General features: G+C 40.8%; 1 protein-coding gene across 4 annotated transcripts in view; it reads right to left on the reverse strand.

Moving 5' to 3' along the window:
- Positions 1-1,980: 1,980 nt before the first annotated feature.
- Positions 1,981-20,546, reverse strand: part of tex10 (testis expressed 10) — a 115,490-nt gene continuing 96,924 nt past the window's right edge. For 3 of the 4 annotated variants that reach the window (XM_078237279.1, XM_078237255.1, XM_078237264.1), the window contains exons 13-15: positions 18,842-19,023; positions 7,204-7,414; positions 1,989-2,818 (exon numbers count right to left, since the gene is read on the reverse strand). In XM_078237279.1, coding sequence (XP_078093405.1) covers positions 2,705-2,818; positions 7,204-7,414; positions 18,842-19,023 — 507 coding nt within the window. In that variant the 3' untranslated portion in view covers positions 1,989-2,704. Of the gene's footprint in view, positions 2,819-7,203; positions 7,415-18,841; positions 19,024-20,546 lie in introns of all 4 variants that reach the window. The other variant, XM_078237272.1, reaches the window with a different exon arrangement.

A 20,546-nucleotide genomic window follows, 5' to 3' on the forward strand; every position in this document is an offset into this window, starting at 1 on the left:
AAGCAGCCCATTTGATTTGAACCCCTTCCACACCTTCATCACTCACACAGTAGCAGCAGTGAAGATACAAGATGCACTGCAGAAACTCATCAAGGTTCCTGAGACAGCATCTTCCAAATCCACAAACACTACCATCTGGAAGAACAAGGGCATCAGATACATGGGAACATCACCATCTGGAAGTGCCCCTCTAAGCCACTCACCATTCTGACCTGGAAATATATCACTGTTCCTGGGTCCAAATTCTGGAACTCCCTCCCTGACAGCACTGTGGATTGTACTTGCACCTCAAGGACTGCAGCAATTCAAGAAGGCAGCTCACCAGGACCTGAAGGGCAATTAGGGATGGACAATAAATACTGGTCTAGCCCGTGATGCACATATCCTGTAAATCAATTCTAAAACATCTACTTCTCTTCCTTACTGATTCATTCTGCCTGGTAGGTGACCCAACTCCTGTAATATCTAATCCAGGAATTCTCCAGTTACCCATGTAAAATGGCACATTGCCAATTGCTCAAACTCAGAAACTGAGATTGATCATATACAGTTGAAGACTCTTTCTGCACATATGCTTGTTTGGCCACACCAAGTGTCCAAGATATGTCATATTACATAGATACTGCATAAAGGAGGTTTCAACTGTCTTCTATTAAGGGGTGATAGCTAAGTGATGGATTTAAACATATTTTAACTTAAAGCCCAATTCCCAATCAACTCTGCATCTTATTGTTTTTTTCTATTCCACTGATCATTAATTGTAAGTTGAACCTGTTACTAATTCAAACTTGTACTCTTACACAATAGCCCAACTGAAACAAATAATTGGAGAACTAATCAAGCACATCCATAATCAAGTAATATTAAGATACTCAAGTCAGGCCAGTAAGGCAGGCAAAGTTAATAAAAGCTCTTCGAATTGAAATGTTAGTTGAAATACAGTACATAAATTGAAAGGTATACTTGCACCGTTCATTACCATAGAAGTTTATTCAACTTGAGCTATCCATGGAATTCATTTTTAAATGATAAAATCTTTGTGGGCACCCGTAAATCAAAATACTTGAACCTAAAATCATGTAACTAAAAAGAGTGTACTAAGTATATGTGTGAAATATTATTGCCATCCTGCAAATGACAATCCCCACAGAAAGCAGATTTCCTGGTCTTTGATTAGTAAATCATCACAAATGCCCGTTCATTAACACCTGCAACTAAGATGTGATAATGAATACAAATCCAGCAGACTTCAGTGCGCAATACACATTTGCATCAAATTTTACAGCACCACGGTAAAATATGACAACTGAATTATGTTAAGGCTCAGATGGAAAGGGTTAAACCTTCAGCAGCAACAATTATACCAGTCTACTTTCAATTTTAATTATTTGCAAATTTATATCTAAACCACACAAAAAATGTCTCCTATGCTGTTTCATTAATTTTATTTAATCCAAACTACTGGATAATTCAATTTTGGTTTGAAAAATTACTGAATTAAAAGGAATAGCCAGTAGTTGCTGGTTCAACTGGACTGGTCTGACTTTTTGACAAGTCCTTTTGTTACTGTAAAATCCCATAAAGTACCATTTTTATGTTTATTAGCTAAAATATCATGTATCCATTCACTTATGAGCACCACCTAAATGCACAGTATTATGCTTGAAGTTTGGAAAGAATGTCCAAATATAGGAATGAGCTATTATATGGCAAGCAGCTTTGGTTTGTACAAATAAAATGAATCCATATTACATCCACACTTGCACCAGCTGAAAAATATTATCTGATGGTACTCCATAACTTAAAAGACCATTGTAATAGTTACAGGATCTACTTCACCTGTGTTTAAGTATATCTAGAAATATTTGTCATTACCCATTACATATTTGTACATTCTGATACAAAACAATCTTTTGTATCAGAAATGCCTCGTTATTATTACAGGTTAATTATTTTTGTAGTTCTTATTAAATGAATATATGCATTTTCAGTAAAGACTTTTATTCAAATTTACTGGTGTAACAAAATAAATGATCACAAACAAAAACATACAAATATCTTGCCATTAAAAAGGAGCTGTGACAAGTCATGTAGATTGATAGGTTAAAGGATACATAATTCGATTCACTGTTGAAAACTGTGGAAAGAATTAAGCTGCACTTTTACAAAAAGGACGGAGTATTTCTGTCACCATAAAAGTATAAGTGGATTGTGGTGAAAATGACTTTGGTCATGGAAAGCAAATTTGATGTAACTAACGGACATTTTTTAGGTTTTCAAGAACCGGCAATAAAGATATTTTTGCATGTTTATTAAAATCTTTACACTTTCACCGTGTACAACCTTGAAATATTGTAAACAGAAATTTCCCGTGAATATGCCAAGTGTAGAATACTCCCCCTACATACTTCCAGGAAATTAACAGAAGGAGGAATGTATTATAATTGATATATACTACATCACTCTCATCCAATGAATACATTTATTCTTCATTATACAACAAATGAAGGATCGTTATCTCTCTAGATTTTAAGCAAGATACCTATCCCAAGCAACATCTTAGCACACAGTGCTTTCATTTTATTTTGTACATTTGCAAATTCAGTTCTACATTTATGAAGCTGCTATTTCACCACATCTAATTGTTCTTTGATGTAGCACTTTTGAAGAGTGGCTATCATTATTTTACTGGATTTCTTTCATTTTAATAGGTCACTGGGAAATTGGCTGAATTTCTGTGCTGTGTTGCAAGGTAGATTCTGAAGCAGTAATGAAGGTCGATTAACCATTGCTCTTGGAAATCTTCAGTCTTGAAGTTCTGAAAGAAATAATATGCAAGGTCAAAAAACCAGCCAATTTTTCTTCATTTCTCAGTAGATTTTCAAACCCTTCATATCAATTTTTCTTTGTTCCACATAGGCCATATTCTTTTGAGAGGGGGGTAGAAGGGCAGTTGATAGCGGTGACTTCATAATCCGCTTTACATCAACACTATAGATTAAACACTCCTAAACCTATTGGAGTGGTGCCTCATGCCTAACCTAAAGTTAATGCAATATCAATCACATCTTTAAATCTATATTGTATGTTGTAATCTTCCACGTCAAAAATTTGAAAATAAGTTTCATTGATGATTCAAGCAGTTTTTAAGTTGAATGACAGTTTGAGCCCAGAAATGTTCCAGGTTCAGTGGAGATAGGAGTATTACAATAACCTCAAGAGATGCTGGACAGAATAAAAAATGCCTGGATTCCTATGCCTGAATTCTTATCAGCAATTCCTACTAAGGGTTTTGGGCAAAAAGAGGGTCATCTGTGATTTTACCCTTCCCATACTCGCATGAAAAATGGCTATTTTAGTGAGATACCAAAGGTTGACCAGCACTTTCAAAGCCAGACCTCAGCAAGAAGTTAACATCTTAAGAATGAAGGGAGAACATTTGAAAGAATTTTTTAAAATAATAATGCGTTGTTATTCTACATTTCATTAAGTGGAATAACACAAATAGTGAGTAGTTGGGCATCACACTTTAATGAAACACTAAGCTTTCCATTTCACCCAGCATGTTCCTAATTCTAGCTACATTGTTGAGCAAGATAATCAATGAAAACTAACCGCATCTGTGGTCTGGTTTTTCTACCCCTACCAAAAATTGGTCAAAAGGAGCAGAGTGGTGCACCACATCTTTGGGTCAAAGATGGGATAGAAAAAGTGTGCGCTGGAAATACACAGCCAGTCTGGCAGCATCTATAGAAACAGAGCTAACGTTTTGAGTCCAATATGATTTCTTTGGAATTATTCTGTTCCGAAGAATTCATATTGGACTCAAAAAATTAACTTTGTTTCTCTTTCCACAGATGCTGCCAAACTTGCTGAGTTTTTCCAGCACTTTGTTTTTATTTCAGATCTCCAGCATCTGCAGTATTTTGGTTTTATTTTAGTCAGATACAGATTTGTGTTTCCAGGCAAATCACAATACATAGAAGGGAACAGCATTTGACCAAGCCACCTTGCAAATATCTCCCAGGAGCAAGTCAATCAGCTTCCTCCTTTTGTGTAAGGGCACTTACTGCCATAGGGAAAGAGAAAGTGGGTCAATCACCCCAGTCTACTGTCATGCACCTCCTCTTAGCAGATTGTCAGGTTTGGAATTTAGTTTCCCACACTTGCAACTAGGCATTATATTTTTAAAAAATGAAATATTTACCAATTCTCCCCAACTAATTCTGATTAGATATACTCTATTTAGAAATAGATTGGTATAATTAATTCTGTTTATTATAGTGAAGGCTAAATGTGCCAGACACCGCTTCTCTTTGTATTTGCTACCAATATTAGGGTAGTGGCTCTGCAAAGATCCCCCATGAGACAATGAATCAATTTTAATCTCATATAAAGTGCATTTTGCTCCATCAATGTGGCATTTACAATTATAACTGAGAAATTAGTTAGTTCAAAAATAATTAAGGGGTTCAGGATATAACACCAAGCAATGCTTGTACAATCTAATTTTATCATAGAAATTATTTTTAACTCAATTGCAGGACCTAATCTTTACAGTACTAAGCAACTTTAAAATATTTTAACTTATTTTGAGACAGTTTTACTTTGCTTTCTAAAAGTAATTCAAGAGTCTCTGGGAAATATCAAAGAATATATAAATCCAGGTTTCCCAAGAATGAAAACACACTTTATCTCCTCTCTTTCAGTCCCAAGTTTTCAAATTGATGCCAGTGTTTCGGCTTCAAATTTAAATAAGACAAAAGCGCATGAAATGGGAGGCAACTGTGATCCTCAACAGCTGCTGGAAATAAAATCCACTCATCGCTTCCTCCTGGTTCAAATGAAACCCAGTCTTCGGAGCTAAATAGTAGTAGCCAAAGGCATGGATCACCACCAGCTACGTTACCTAACCCCTGATGCGCATAAATCATAAAGGTGAATTCAAATTAATGCTACATAGGATATTAAAAAATGCACTTTGTTAATCACATGCATAAATGTTAATGAATGCACCTCACAGTTAGATGTGACACTCTTCCAGGCACCCTATTGTAAATGTTGGATAAATATATTTCCAACTTCTACATACCTTGCTGCAAGGCATCAGCAAATATTGAGCAACAAAGCTTATAATTATTAAACAGTGGTACTGGAAAAAATTTTGTTCACTCACTATTTATTGCCATGTACATGTTTTATTGGTGGTGACAGTGGGGAGGGCAACTGTTTTCTCACTGGTGCAACATAACCAATTTATAGATAAATGGAAGGCATTTGCTCATTAAGAGAAAGGTTGAAAATCCTAAACTGTTTTTTGACAATAAATCACAAAACCACTGCAAAAGGATTTTTTTTTTAAAAACCAAACAGATACAAAAATGTTCTTGTGTCTGCGGCAGAGACAAGTCTGTCATGTGCATGGTATATTATAAACAAATTAGGGGGAAAATAGTTCCTTAAGTATATTTAATTACTATTTTTATTAATATATATTTTATATATTAATAAACAGGTTTGCATATAGTTTCAAGTCAACTATTTCTACAAGATCTGGATATTTAAAATGTTTGACCCCACAGATAAAAAAATCCCAAAGCAACTAACTTCTCTTGCCACAGTTTAGAAAGTTATTACTGAGATCTGAATGCATTTCATGATTCACAAGAGACTGTTGACCCAGATTTTGCTGTAAAAATAATAGACTATCAGCACTCATTATTATTAAAAAGTAACTGACTAATTTCTGGCATGTAGGCAGTTAGCCATAGAAACACAAAGTTGCTGACAGTTTACCCTGCTTCTCCAGAAAGTTCACTGTACTAACATTTCATCCAGAGCAGAGTTCAAAATACACAGGGGTGACATGTAAATTTACCCTCAAAAATTCACAAGTATTCCACAAAAAAAACAAAAGCATAATACAAAGTAATATGGTACTTGGATAAAAAAATCAAGAAAGGTCACCCCTGTACAATATAACTACATTATGGCTCCTCCATGGATGAACAATTGTAGTTATGTATCTCATTAAAATTGGGAAAATATGCAGAATTTGATTACAGGAACAGCGAATGTGGAAGAGACAGAACCTGTGAGGAACTGCTGCTCCAATCATAGCCTGAGAGAGACAGAATCTATCTCCCTTAGCTCCCTCCCTCGCTGATTCAGAGACAGAATCTATGATTGGAAGAACAGCACAGGCAGAAAACTATAATTAGAGGAGCTGGAACAGTGAACATGGGAGGGAGATAGGCGAATGTAAGGGCAAAAAAAAGCACTTTACCCTGAGTTGAAGAGACAGAACCTCAGAGCTGAGTAATCAATGGATTGTTAACACTTTCCCTCCTCTGGAATCTTTTTAAACAATCCTTTTGGAGTTGTATGTTTTTAAATTTGGGGTGGGGAGGGGCGAAAGAGATGAATCTTTTATAATTTTTAAAAAATAAACAGCCCTTTCTGCACACAGTTACAACTACCCTCCTATTTCAACATAAAGGAGGAGAATTGGGCACTGCTATCCACAGGAAAGGCCAAGTTACCGGCAGATTAAGTGTAGGTAAAATGGCTCCAGCTGTGTCAGAAACAAAGAGAATGGGAATAGGGGAGAGGAGATATGGAGAGAGAGGCAAAGACTGGCAGAAAATGCCATTGTCTTTACAGCACCACGGCTGAAATGTAAAACCTGAAGGATTGCGAATTCAGCATGATCAGAGTGGAGCACTTCAAAGTTTGCAAAACTAGAGGAAAGGACTGGATACAGAAGTGGTTTTAATGAAAGAGAATGTCATAAAGCATAGCCATCTTTCCCTGAAATAAAACAAGCAACATTTTAGAAATTAACTTTAATGCACTAAATTACGGCTGATAAAAGTGACTACTCATTTTAAATGTGAACATTTTGAATAATGGAGATTGTACAAGAATAAAACACCCACAATACAACTTCATCTGCATTGTACAAAATATCTTTAAACCACCATGAATTTATTTCAGTCTCAGACATACTATTGGATTAGCAAAACTGCCAGTAAGTGAAGCTGAAATGTTTCAAGTTGATGGATCCAGCAACTCTTCTGAAAAGTATTTACAATATCTGGAAGAATTGTGAAATAAATAGGGAGAATTAAAAATATTGACATTTATTCATAAAAGCACCAGAGTTTGATGCTCTTGGAATAACTTGAAGAAAGGCTATAGTACCGTGATATCCTGTATGACCTGTTGCACCAGCGCTGCATTTGCTACCATGTGCTGCCTAAGCTGTGCTTGCTGAAGCAGGAGGCGAAGGATCTGTGCGATAACAGGAAGTTCCTCTTGGCAGGTACCATTTATTTGCAGACTCTGCAACATCAGTCGCAGCAAGCGGGGGATGCGGACCAATGCGGCAAGACATGATCCCCACAGCAATTCCCTGCAAAAAAATTGTAAATACGTCACAATTAGAAAAAAAGATGAGAAAAGTGAATCTACTTTTTATATCTAAAGGAATAGAATACAAAAGTGAAGTGGTAAAATTGAATCAGTATGTGATCTTATTACCATCCAAGACAAAACAGCCTGCTTAATCGGCACTCCATTCACCTTAAATATTTGTTTTGTCTTAAGTGCAATTGGAACTGCCCTCATCTAGAGGAATAGAAAGTATTCAATTTTTAAAGTTTATTTATTAGTGTCACAAGTAGGCTTACATTAAAACTGCAGTGAAGTTACTGTGAAAATCCCCCATAGACATTTCTATAAATGTCCTGACGTGCCTTGTAGCTGGTGGACATGCTTTAGGAGATAGGTGGTGAGTTACACGCTACCGAATTCCCACTCTCTGACCTGCTCCACCACCGGTGTATAGTGGCAGCAATCTACATAGATGCACCACAGTAACTCACCAAAGCTCCTTCAACATTAACTTCCAAACTTGTGACCTTTCGCATCTGGAAGAACAAGGGCTGCAAATACATTGGACCATGCCACCTGCAAGTTCTCCTGCAAGTGACACACCACCCTGACTTGGAAATATATGGCCATTCATTCACTGTATCTAAATCCTGGAATGTCCTCCCTAATAGCGTAACCATGCCCCATGGACTGCAGTGGCTTTTCATCACCTTCTCAAGGGAAATAAATACTGACCTTGCCAGCAATATTCTCATTCCAAGAAGAAAAAAACTCAGTACTACTGTGGGTTACATTTCATCTTGGAAATTGGTTACTAGCACGTACCAAAATCCGTTTGAACATTTAACCCATTTTGCAAACTCTAACAAACCTGTTGCAAACTAAGAATACTCTGTATTCAAATAGTTAATTCAACTTCTGAGAATTCAACAACAAAACCTTTTTTATTTGAACAATAGAACACTTTATGAGGATTCTGTAAAAGCCTAAAGAATTCACTGCTGATAAACGTGATCAGATTATTGAAGATGATATTGCTCTATCTAGCTGTGGGTCAGGAAACAAATGGACACAAATCACATTTGACAGTGTAGCAAACATCTTGTCTCCTGTGATCTCATTTACAAGTAATTGTCTTAGAAATGCTTCAGAGAGAAATAAAACATTTATTAACAGAAACGCAGAACCTATCTATAGATTTCTCCAATGTACCACAACAATTAGAATTGTTTTTTTTAAAAATCAAGGTTCATTGATCAATGGCATTTCTTTTGGGTGATTGATCAGTAAAGAATATTTGAGTTTCCTTCAGAAACAAATTCTCAATGCTTTCATACAAATATAAAGAGCGGACTAAGTTCATTCTTAATTTCAGCTGGGAGTCTTTACACAGCAATAATTGACAATCCTCATTCCTATGTACATATGGAGCATGGACAGCAAGTGCACTGACACAGTTACCATACCAATAACCCCCTAAAGATTGAGTTCAACAAATGTGGACCTGGGTCACACGGCAAGGCATTCTTTATTTAAAAGCAAGTCTTCAACGACCCCCCACTTAATGCCAAAAAATTTTCATTATTCCGCCACCACTGAGGTGCTGAGTGAAACACGCTGCAGCAGTGAACAAGATTCCTCAATTTTACTTTAATTCAACAAGGTATCTATTGGTTAACTGAAAGTCAAATTGCTGAGTCCTATAAAAATGGAATCATGAACTGTCTATAAGTAACTATTCAATGTCATTTTTCCAGTTTTTTCCAAATAAATCCCTTGCTTCTCTAATCTCCCGATTGATATCATGCCCCATACTACCACTACTGTCTGGTGGCCTATAAACAATTGTGACCAATGTTTGCTGCCCCTTGCTGTTTCTTATTTCCACCCAAACAGATTCCACATTTTGTTATGATCTGGAATCCTCTCTTACTAATATACTGGTCCCATTCCATATTTTCAGCACGACACCACCCCTTTCCTTTTTGCCTCTCCTTCCTAAATGTTGAATATCCTTGGATATTCAGTTCCCAGCCTCCCTGTGGCCATGTTTCCATAACGGCAATTAGATCGCACCCATTTACCTCTACTTGTGCTTTTAAAATCTAGCTTGTTGTTGTGTGCATTCAGGGTGAGTGCTCTTAACTTTGTCTTTTTAACACTATTCAGCATTCTAAGTCAAGCTGACTTTTGTTTTGCCTGCTTTACTACTTTTGCATTTTGTTATCAGCTTTACTTTTTTGCAATTTGAGCAACCCCTTTGGCTCCCATCCCTTTGACAAGCTAGTTTAAACTCTCCACAACAACATAAGCAAATCTCCTTGAGAGCATATTAGTCCCACCCGCTCCTGTTAGTATCTTGGACAGATACTACCTTCCCCAGAATCTCTCCTACACCAATTTTCCAACTGCATGTTCAATTGCTCACTCCTCCTATTTGCTTTTAAATTTCCTTTGTAACTCTCCAAAATCTTTCAGGACCTTTAATATAGTAAAATGTCGCAAGCTATTTCAGAGGATTGTTATAGAACAAAATTTGACACTGAGCCACATAAGACACGAGGACAGATGACTAAAAGCACGGTCAGAGAGGTAGGTTTTGAGGGACATTGTATAGGAGAAAAGAGATACAGAGAGGAAGAGAGATTCAGGGAGGAGCTTAAGAGTCCAGGCAGCCAAAGACAATGGTGAAAAGATTAAAATTGGGGATATGCAAGAGGTCAGAACTGGAGAAGAGTTACAGGACTGGAAGAGGTTACAGAGATAGGATAGACAAGACAAGGAGAGCTTTGAAAACAAAGATGTGAATTTTTAAACCAAGCAAATGAACAGACAATCATGGTAAAAGCCCTACCACTACCTAACCTCTTTGACCACATGGAAGATCCCAACCAAGCAGCAAACTTGAAAAACAGGTATTACAAAATCAGCAAGTATAGAACCACTTTAATTAGTTCAAATTCCTGATGAAGAACAGGATGGTACATTCCTCTATTCCATTGCAACAGCACAGACAACAGTACAACATGATGTCTTAAGGACTCAACAACATATGATGAGGTTATTAAGGCTTTTGATTCTGTGGTGAACCATAGATGGTTACCACTATGGGTACTGAACCATAGATGGTTATCACTATGGGTACTTGTACATAGGTTACTCTTGTTACTGTTGGGGTGTTCCACCTGTTGGTATTGTTCTGTGGTACACTCCGGTTGGCTCCGCCTTCCTATAGGAGTATAAAGGTCACTGCACTTCCCAGTGACCCTTTAGTCTGGGATTGTATTGTTAAGCAGTATGCTCCATTCTTATTGCTAATAAAAGCCTTTATTTCCCGGGTACGATCCAGCCTCCCGAGTGAATTAATCGTGCATCAATTTTATTAGCAATAATTTTGTTTGAAAAAAAAAACCATGGAGCAAATGTTAAAACCCGATCGGCTTACCTTAGATCCGCGTGCCGCTGGAGCGTTGAACACTTTCGACCATTGGTTGAAGTGTTTCCAGGATCTGTCTCCTCGTCTCCGGCTTCATCGAGGTCTTCAACTACGTGCGATTCACGAGCGCCGCCATTCCTGAGGACGACGACGCAAGACACGTGCGATCTGCGAGTGCCGCCACTTTCAACGCCATCGACCACATGCGATCCATGGGCGCAGCCATTTTGGTCGACACCGACCGCAGACGACCAGCAGGGGTCATCATCATCGACCATCTCAGCTGACTGCACTTGCACTCAAGATTCAACGGTGGCGTCAATCATCCTGGACCAGGCCAAGCCTCACAGACTCGACAAGTCCATGATGGACATAGAGGTAAACGGACGCCTGATACATTGTCTGTTTGACAGCGGGAGCACGGAGAGTTTCATTCATCCAGACACCGTGAAACGGTGCTGTCTCCGAGTACAGACTGCCAGACAGACAATTTCTATGGCATCGAGGTCCCGATCTGTTACCGTTCTTGGGAGCTGCGTGGTAAACCTAACGGTGCGGGGCACAGTTTATGAGAACTTCAGGCTTCTCGTGTTACCGCACCTTTGCGCTCCAGTACTCCTGGGACTAGACTTTATGGTCCATCTGAGGAGTGTGACCCTGCAGTACGATGGGCCACTCCCTCCACTTTGTGGGAGAACAGCAGCCTCCAAATTGCCCAGCGCGCTCCACATGCAGTCTCTCGACACTCAGAATCACCCCGCCGTCTTTATTTGAAAATCTCGTGCCAGGCTGCAAGCCCATCGCAACTAAGAGCAGGCGTTACAGCGCTGAGGATCGGATCTTTATTCGATCTGAGGTTCAGCGGCTCCTCAGGGAAGGGGTCATTCAACCGAGCACTAGCCCATGGAGAGCACAAGTCGTGGTGGTTAAAACTGGAGACAAGCCCCGGATGGTCATAGACTATAGTCAGACCATTAATAGGTACACGCAGCTGGACGCGTACCCTCTCCCGCGCATATCTGACATGGTCAATCCAATTGCGCAGTACCGGGTATTCTCCACCATCGACTTGAAGTCAGCCTATCACCAGCTCCCCATTTGCCCAGAGGACCGAAAATATACGGCCTTTGAGGCGGATGGTCGTCTCTACCACTTCTTAAGGGTCCCCTTTGGTGTCACTAATGGGGCCTCGGTCTTCCAGCGTGCAATGGACCGAATGGTGGACCAAAACGGGCTACGGGCTACCTTCCCGTACCTGAACAACGTCACTATCTGCGGCCATGACCAGCAGGACCACGATGCCAACCTCCTAAAGTTTTTACGCACTGCGTCTCGCCTGAATCTGACCTATAACAGGGAGAAGTGTGTATTCAGCAAGCGCCGCCTAGCAATTCTCGGATACGTGGTGGAAAACGGGGTTCTTGGCCCTGATCCAGACCGTATGTGTCCCCTCCTTGAACTTCCCCTACCCACTAGCGTCAAAGCACTGAGAAGATGCTTAGTCTTCTTTTCGTATTACGCACAGTGGGTTCCCAATTATGCGGACAAAGCCCGTCCGCTCATCAAGTCTACCTCTTTTCCCCTGGCAGCAGAGGCTCACTTAGCCTTTGAAGGGATAAAAGCTGACATCGCGAAAGCCACGATGCACGCTGTTGATGAGTCCATCCCCTTTCAGGTGGAGAGTGATGTATCTGATTTCGCCCTGGCCGCCACACTTAACCAGGCGGGCAGGCCCGTCGCCTTTTTCTCTCGCACCCTCCAAGGCCCTGAAATTCGGCACTCCGCTGTGGAAAAAACGGCTCAGGCCATTGTGGAGGCCGTCCGGCATTGGCGCCATTACTTGGCTGGAAAACGATTTACCCTGCTCACGGACCAGCGGTCCGTGGCATTCATGTTCAACAACACGTTAAGGGGTAAGATCAAAAATGATAAAATCTTGAAGTGGAGAATCGAACTCTCCACCTACAACTATTATATCATGTACCGTCCGGGGAAGCTCAATGAGCCCTCAGATGCCCTGTCGCGTGGAACATGTGCCAGTGTGCAGGAGGACCGGCTACAGGCCCTCCACAATGATTTCTGCCATCCGGGGATCACTCGGCTCTTCCATTTTGTAAAGGCCCGGAATCTGCCCTACTCCGTAGAGGATGTCAGGTCGATAACTCGAAGCTGCCAGGTATGTGCTGAATGCAAGCCGCACTTCTACCGACCTGACAGGGCACACCTCATTAAGGCCACTCGCCCTTTTGAACGACTGAGTGTTGATTTCAAGGGCCCCCTTCCTTCGACAGATCAGAATGTGTACTTCCTCAACGTGGTTGACGAGTACTTCCGATTCCCTTTTGCCATTCCCTGTTCAGACATGACCGCTGCCACGGTTATCGAAGCCTTGCGGGATCTTTTCACCCTGTTTGGTTACCCCAGTTATATCCACAGTGATAGGGGTTCGTCGTTTATGAGCGACGACTTGAGGCAATACCTGCTCTCTAAAGGGATTGCCTCAAGTAGGACTACGAGTTACAACACCAGGGGTAACGGGCAGGTCGAAAGAGAAAACGCTACAGTCTGGAAGGCTGTCTTACTGGCGTTGAGGTCTAAGGGTCTTCCAGTCTCCCGTTGGCAAGAGGTACTTTCTGATGCGCTCCATTCAATCCGGTCCCTCCTGTGTACGGCAACCAACGCTACCCCACATGAGCAGATGTTTACCTTCCCGAGGAAGTCTTCCTCTGGGACCTCACTGCCGTCTTGGTTGACGTACTCAGGACCTGTCCTCCTGCGGCGGCATGTTAGGACCCGCAAGTCCGACCCTTTGGTTGAACAGGTCCATCTCCTCCACGCCAACCCTCAATATGCCTATGTGGCATATCCTGACGGGCGAGAGGACACGGTCTCTATCCGAGATCTGGCGCCTGCAGGGGACCTGGAAACCCCCGTCGCTCCCGCACCCCTGGTTAGGGACCCCTTGCCCTTTATCTCCCCTCCTCTGGCTCTGATCTTCAGGTCGTCGTTGGCCTCTGGTATAGTACCAGAAGATTGGAGGTTAGCGAATGTTGTCCCATTGTTTAAGAAGGGGAACAGAGACTTCCCCGGGAATTATAGACCGGTGAGTCTCACTTCTGTTGTCGGCAAGATGTTGGAAAAAATTATAAGGGATAGGATTTATAGTTATTTGGAGAGTAATGAATTGATAGGTGATAGTCAGCATGGTTTTGTGGCAGGTAGGTCGTGCCTTACTAACCTTATTGAGTTTTTTGAGAAAGTGACCAAGGAGGTGGATGGGGGCAAGGCAGTGGACGTGGTATATATGGATTTTAGTAAGGCGTTTGATAAGGTTCACCATGGTAGGCTTCTGCAGAAAATGCAGATGTATGGGATTGGGGGTGATCTAGGAAATTGGATCAGGAATTGGCTAGCGGATAGGAAACAGAGGGTGGTGGTTGATAGTAAATATTCATCATGGAGTGCGGTTACAAGTGGTGTACCTCAGGGATCTGTTTTGGGGCCACTGCTGTTTGTAATATTTATTAATGATCTGGATGAGGGTATAGTTGGGTGGATTAGCAAATTTGCTGATGACACCAAAGTCGGTGGTGTGGTAGACAGTGAGGAAGGGTGTCGTAGTTTGCAGGAAGACTTAGACAGGTTGCAAAGTTGGGCCGAGAGGTGGCGGATGGAGTTTAATGCGGAGAAGTGTGAGGTAATTCACTTTGGTAGGAATAACAGATGTGTTGAGTATAGGGCTAACGGGAGGACTTTGAATAGTGTGGAGGAGCAGAGGGATCTAGGTGTATGTGTGCATAGATCCCTGAAAGTTGGGAATCAAGTAGATAAGGTTGTTAAGAAGGCATATGGTGTCTTGGCGTTTATTGGTAGGGGGATTGAATTTAGGAGTCGTAGCGTTATGTTGCAACTGTACACAACTCTGGTGCGGCCGCACTTGGAGTACTGTGTGCAGTTCTGGTCCCCACATTACAGGAAGGATGTGGAGGCTTTGGAGAGGGTGCAGAGGAGGTTTACCAGGATGTTGCCTGGTATGGAGGGGAGATCCTATGAGGAGAGGCTGAGGGATTTGGGATTGTTTTCGCTGGAAAGGCGGCGGCTAAGAGGGGATCTTATTGAAACATATAAGATGATTAGAGGTTTAGATAGGGTGGATAGTGATAGCCTTTTTCCTCTGATGGAGAAATCCAGCACGAGGGGGCATGGCTTTAAATTGAGGGGGGGTAGTTATAGAACCGATGTCAGGGGTAGGTTCTTTACCCAGAGGGTGGTGAGGGATTGGAATGCCCTGCCAGCATCAGTAGTAAATGCGCCTAGTTTGGGGGCGTTTAAGAGATCCGTAGATAGGTTCATGGACGAAAAGAAATTGGTTTAGGTTGGAGGGTCACAGTTTTTTTTTTAACTGGTCGGTGCAACATCGTGGGCCGAAGGGCCTGTTCTGCGCTGTAATGTTCTATGTTCTATGTTCTATGTTCCTGACACAGCGCGGGCAGTATCGGGACCACCACTTAATCCTCTTACTCCCGTGCACAGCTTGCCTGAGTCCAGGAGATTGTCGCCACCTCGGGGCTTGCCTGAGTCCAGGAGATTGTCGTCACCTCGAGGTCCACCCGTCCGTGAGGAACTGGAGGAGTCATTGGACACCGCCTTGGAGAAAGGGTCATCATGGTCACCAGAACCGGCGCTACCGCCAGTGTTGAGGAGGTCGCAGAAACGGTGCGGCCCTCCGATACGACTGAACTTGTGAATATATGGACAGTTCGTACTGTGTTTTTGCCCCACCGGCCTTTGTTTTTAAAGGAGGGGTGAATGTGGTGAACCATAGATGGTTACCACTATGGGTACTGAACCATAGATGGTTATCACTATGGGTACTTGTACATTGGTTACTCTTGTTACTGTTGGGGTTAGGGTTGGGGTGTTCCACCTGTTGGTATTGTTCTGTGGTACACTCCGGTTGGCTCCGCCTTCCTATAGGAGTATAAAGGTCACTGCACTTCCCAGTGACCCTTTAGTCTGGGATTGTATTGTTAAGCAGTATGCTCCATTCTTATTGCTAATAAAAGCCTTTATTTCCCGGGTACGATCCAGCCTCCCGAGTGAATTAATCGCACATCAATTCATATTGTAGACTTTAGAGGATCATCATCGTAGACCTGGCAAGATTTAATCGTTTTTTTCAGGAATCCAGAATAAGCAATGATTTTTTTCATTAATGATCTGCATCATTTGACTGATAGTTGTGTGTATCGAGCTCTAAAAGAGGAACTCCATCCAACATACAAATTATGAGCCTAAGCCTTAAGCCTGCTCTGCCATTCAATGAGAACATGGCTGATCTCATTGTGGCCTCAAAACTACTTTTCTGTTTACCCGCTATACACTTTGACTCCCCTGTTAGTCAACCTTTGCCTTAAAAACATTCAATGACCTTGCCTCTACCATTTTCTGGGAAGAGAGTTTCAGAGACTGACGACCATCTTGAGTATTGCGGTGGGCATCCTTGATGAAGCCTTATCTGACTTTCCTCAGTCAGGAGAAGAGCTAACATTATCCAAGGCAGTCCAATTAGTGGGACAGACTGAGCTTCAAAAGCATAACTGAGTTTTATTCCAGTGTGACGGGAAACCTTTGTGGAGTTAAGACAACTGACTCAGTCCAGCTTAAGAGCAATAGAGATACCAGTGGACCCATAAAAAATAGATCCAGAACAAAGAGAAGGCAGTTGTCGCCATTATATAGTGCTCCCATTGTATCCCAGTACAAAAACCCATAGGTTTGAAGAATACCCCGACATACATGCAGAGTGTCATACTGGCCAGAGGCAGGGCCATTTTAAAGTGGTATGCCGTAACCACAAGCCTGCTACTCAAATATTTAAGGGAGAACAATCAGATCATGCAGTATCCAGAAAACAGAAGATACAGAGGAACACAAAGTGCCTTTTTTGGGCAAAGTTTCAAAATCCAAAAGATACCTTTTGGACTGTAATCATAATCATTGGCCACAAGACCAATTTAAGTTGGACACAGGTGCAGCACTGTCTATCCTTTCCAATACAATATAGTGGCTGAAGTCCAAATTTCTCCAACTACTGAAAATTGACTTCATGATCCAGGGGGACCACTGAAGGTGCAAGGTGCCACATTTTGATATCAGAGAAGAGAGCTTAATCATGCTACATTATCCATAATCAAGATTGCTCTTGGTGAAACAGAGAAGCTTGCATAGCATTGCAACTTCTTTATTGACCAGTAGCAGTGGAAGCCCAAGTTAGCCCGGAACTGCTTGAATTAGTCTCCATAGACAAAGCACCACACCTGTAGCCACAGGAAGATATTCTGAACTCAACATCACTCTTTGAGGAGATAGTAGATGAAAGGGGAGGAGACTAGACCACCACAGACAACAGTAACCAGTCAGAAGAAGAAATTCTGGACCTCACGAGTGTGTGGATAAGGACGGGTAAGGATACCGATTACATTGTATGACCTGATGAGGTCACATGACACCAGGTTATAGTCCAACAGGTTTATTTGAAATCACAAGCTTTCGAAGCGCTACTTCTTCATCAGGTGAAGTGGAATGAGGTGCGTAGGTATAGAATACATAGGCGGAGTCATGATAGCCCGACACTAACTAGTAATCAAGAGTGTCAAAGGATAAGAACAGACAGCGTAGTGCAGTGTAGGCATGCTGATTTGGGCTCCTCATTATGGAAGCAGTATAAACTCAATGACAGGATATAGTCCTGATGAAAATGTTAATAAAAAGAGAACCCTTTTTATTGGCGTATATAAAGGGGAATCTAACAAACATTAAAAAAATTATGTAATGGTCTCAGAGTAAATAGTGAGATATAATATGATTCAGAAAGAAGGAACATAAAATCACTAGTCCTAGAAACATGCCATGAATACTAGGAAGATTTTTCAATACAAATAATTATTCAGATGTCAAATACATAAATACAACTGACTTCCAAAGAAATCATACACAGCATTTAAAAGGAAATTAGTTAGATAATAACCAGAAAAATTAATGAATACAAGCAAAACAGTGGCATATTCAACTGCAATCTGCCAATAGTAAAACGTAAGCCAATTTTACCAATGCTAACAGTATCCAAAATCAGATTGTTACAGTAGAGAAACAGGTGCTTCAGCCTATCAAATCTCACTGGTGTTTTTTCTCTATATTAGCCCTGGTCTATTGATTTTCCTGCTCATATCCCAAAATTGGTCATTTTTCAAGCAGCTATCCAATACCCCTTATGGACTCTGCTTTAGCACGAGCCTGTGACAAAGAATATCCATTAATCTTTTGATTGCAGAAATAAAAACTATTTGATGTTTTTAATGACCTCAGGGCCTTCCAAAGCACTTCGCAGTCAATGACATACTTTTGAACTGTTGTCATTATTATAATATAGGGAAAGGTGGCAGCCAAATTGAGCAGAAGGTGGTTCAACACACAGCAATTAGATTAATGAACAAATAACCTATTTTCATATTGATTGCAGAATACATGTTAGTCAAGACACCAGGTCTTCTCATCTTCAAAAAATGCCACAAAATGTTTTACATCCACCTGGGAGGGCAGACATGTCTTCCGTTTAAATCACACCCAAAGGATTGCATGTTCAATAGTGTAGCACAATGATCTAACAAAATGAGTGATACTTCCTCCAATCAATCTAGCTGGGCAGATACTCATTTAAAAAGTAGATCTTACCCAGGCCGAAACTTCAGCAAACAATTACCCAAAATAAATCTCAAATAATATTGGGTTGCAGGCTGTGAAATGAAACCAGTGTACAGTGTACAAGAGTTTTTTTTAAAAATTGCTCTGTGCATGTAGTACAAACTTTTTTTACTTCCCAATAGTAAGAACAAACAAAGCAAATAGGCAGAAAAAAAGGTGAGAGCAAATTCACGTTCTGGGTTGACAAACAAAATCAGCATGAATAGAGGGGAATTTTAGCAGAAAACTCTAAAGAATTTCAATTACCTCTTTTGTGCATTTCCTTTTCCAATTCTTTCCAAAGTTAGTATGAAGTAAAGAAGGCTGTAGCAACACCCGGCAAGGAAATTCAACAAGCACTCATTGGGAATAAAGGCTGGATCTATGAGTTGGCCAACGGCTTTTAAGATTGATCCTGCAGTGCTGTCCGGCAGGAGGTGGACACTCACCTGAGGAGTGACAGAAAATGATTTATTTAATGAAACAGATAATTTTCTGCAAAAATTACTTTTGTTCAAATACCAACATTTGCTAGCAATCCAATCAGAAATATGAGGGAAGGAAACTAAGTACTCTTTTCATCTATATTCCTGTAGCTGATATAGATTGAATGACAATATTTTAGCATTAGGCATCAGGACGGTTTTATGGTTTAGCTAACAAATTTATTCAAGGAGGAGTGAAAAGACCTTTGACTTCCAGTAGAATATCCATTTTAGAATACCATGTCGTTTGAAGAAAACATGTTTGAGCAACAATTTACTATATATTCTTTAGGGTTTCCTTTGGGAAGTGATCAGAAAAATGGAGCTTACACACTGTTAAAAGACATAAAAAGACACATTCTGAACATAAATCATCAACTGGTGTAGAATAAATATTAGAAATGACTTGCTGAAGAGAGTTCCTGAGCGCTCAAGTAAGAACAGAGTTTCTGCGGTGGGATAATCCAACTTGTATTCAGAAAGATTGAATCAAATGGAGCAGGGGCATCATTTTTCTTTTACTAGGTTTTGGGTTGCAAGTGTCGCTGATCAGACAGTGTTTATTGCCTATACCTAGTTGATGGTCAGCCCTTTTATAAATAGCTGCAGTTCATGCGGTGTGGGTACACCAACAGTGCTTTAGCAAGGATGTTCCGGGATTTGACACAGTGAAAATGAAGGAATGGCATTACAAGTTCCAAGTTGGAATGATGTGCAACTTGGAAAGGAACTTTAGGTCGTTGTGTTCTCGTGTGTCTGCTGGGAAGGAAAAGCTCCACTGATGATCTCAAAGGCAATTAGTGTTGTTCCATCTATCACAAATGGAAGTTTAATGATTGAGAATAGCTATACAGAACTGGCTACTTTGTAAATCACTAAAATATGGAAAAGAATTTCATTACAACTTCTAAAGTTTCCAGTAAAGCTTTATACAAATTATTTTTATCCTGCAGCAAAGGTGCATGCAACACAGTCCGAGATCACACCTTCCAGGTAACCTCCTTTTTTCCTTTGCCGCCATATGCAACTTAGTTGAATGAGCAAAGCATAATCAGTAACTGAGAACAGCTACATTAGTCACAGTAAAAAAATTGAAATGTCATGTTGTATTAATGGAGCAGCTGGAAACTGATTGTTCAAATCCAGGAATTGGCTGGTTAGGGAAATCAATAGTGTGGGAGGTGCTGCTGTCTGGTTTTTTTTAAAAAGGAGTGGTCCAAGAGAGAAAGCTGAAGACAAGCAAAGATTCGGGGATGAGGGAAATGCCAGAGGCAGAGAGACTCAAGAGCTAAAGTCTAGAGGCATTAAGTGTAACTGGTAATCAACAATTACTGCTGCTCCTATTTATGATCGAGTGATATAGCTCGCTTTGTTGCTGGTAGAAATTGGTCATGTGTGACTAAAATGTTCACACTTAGAATATTCCACATGTTAAGGCTTCAAGTCAATGACCAGTTCAGTGTTCCCAGCATTTTTAAAATTTCCAT

Source organism: Mustelus asterias, chromosome 2 (genome assembly GCF_964213995.1).
Source record: "Mustelus asterias chromosome 2, sMusAst1.hap1.1, whole genome shotgun sequence".
Classification (NCBI taxonomy): domain Eukaryota; kingdom Metazoa; phylum Chordata; class Chondrichthyes; order Carcharhiniformes; family Triakidae; genus Mustelus; species Mustelus asterias.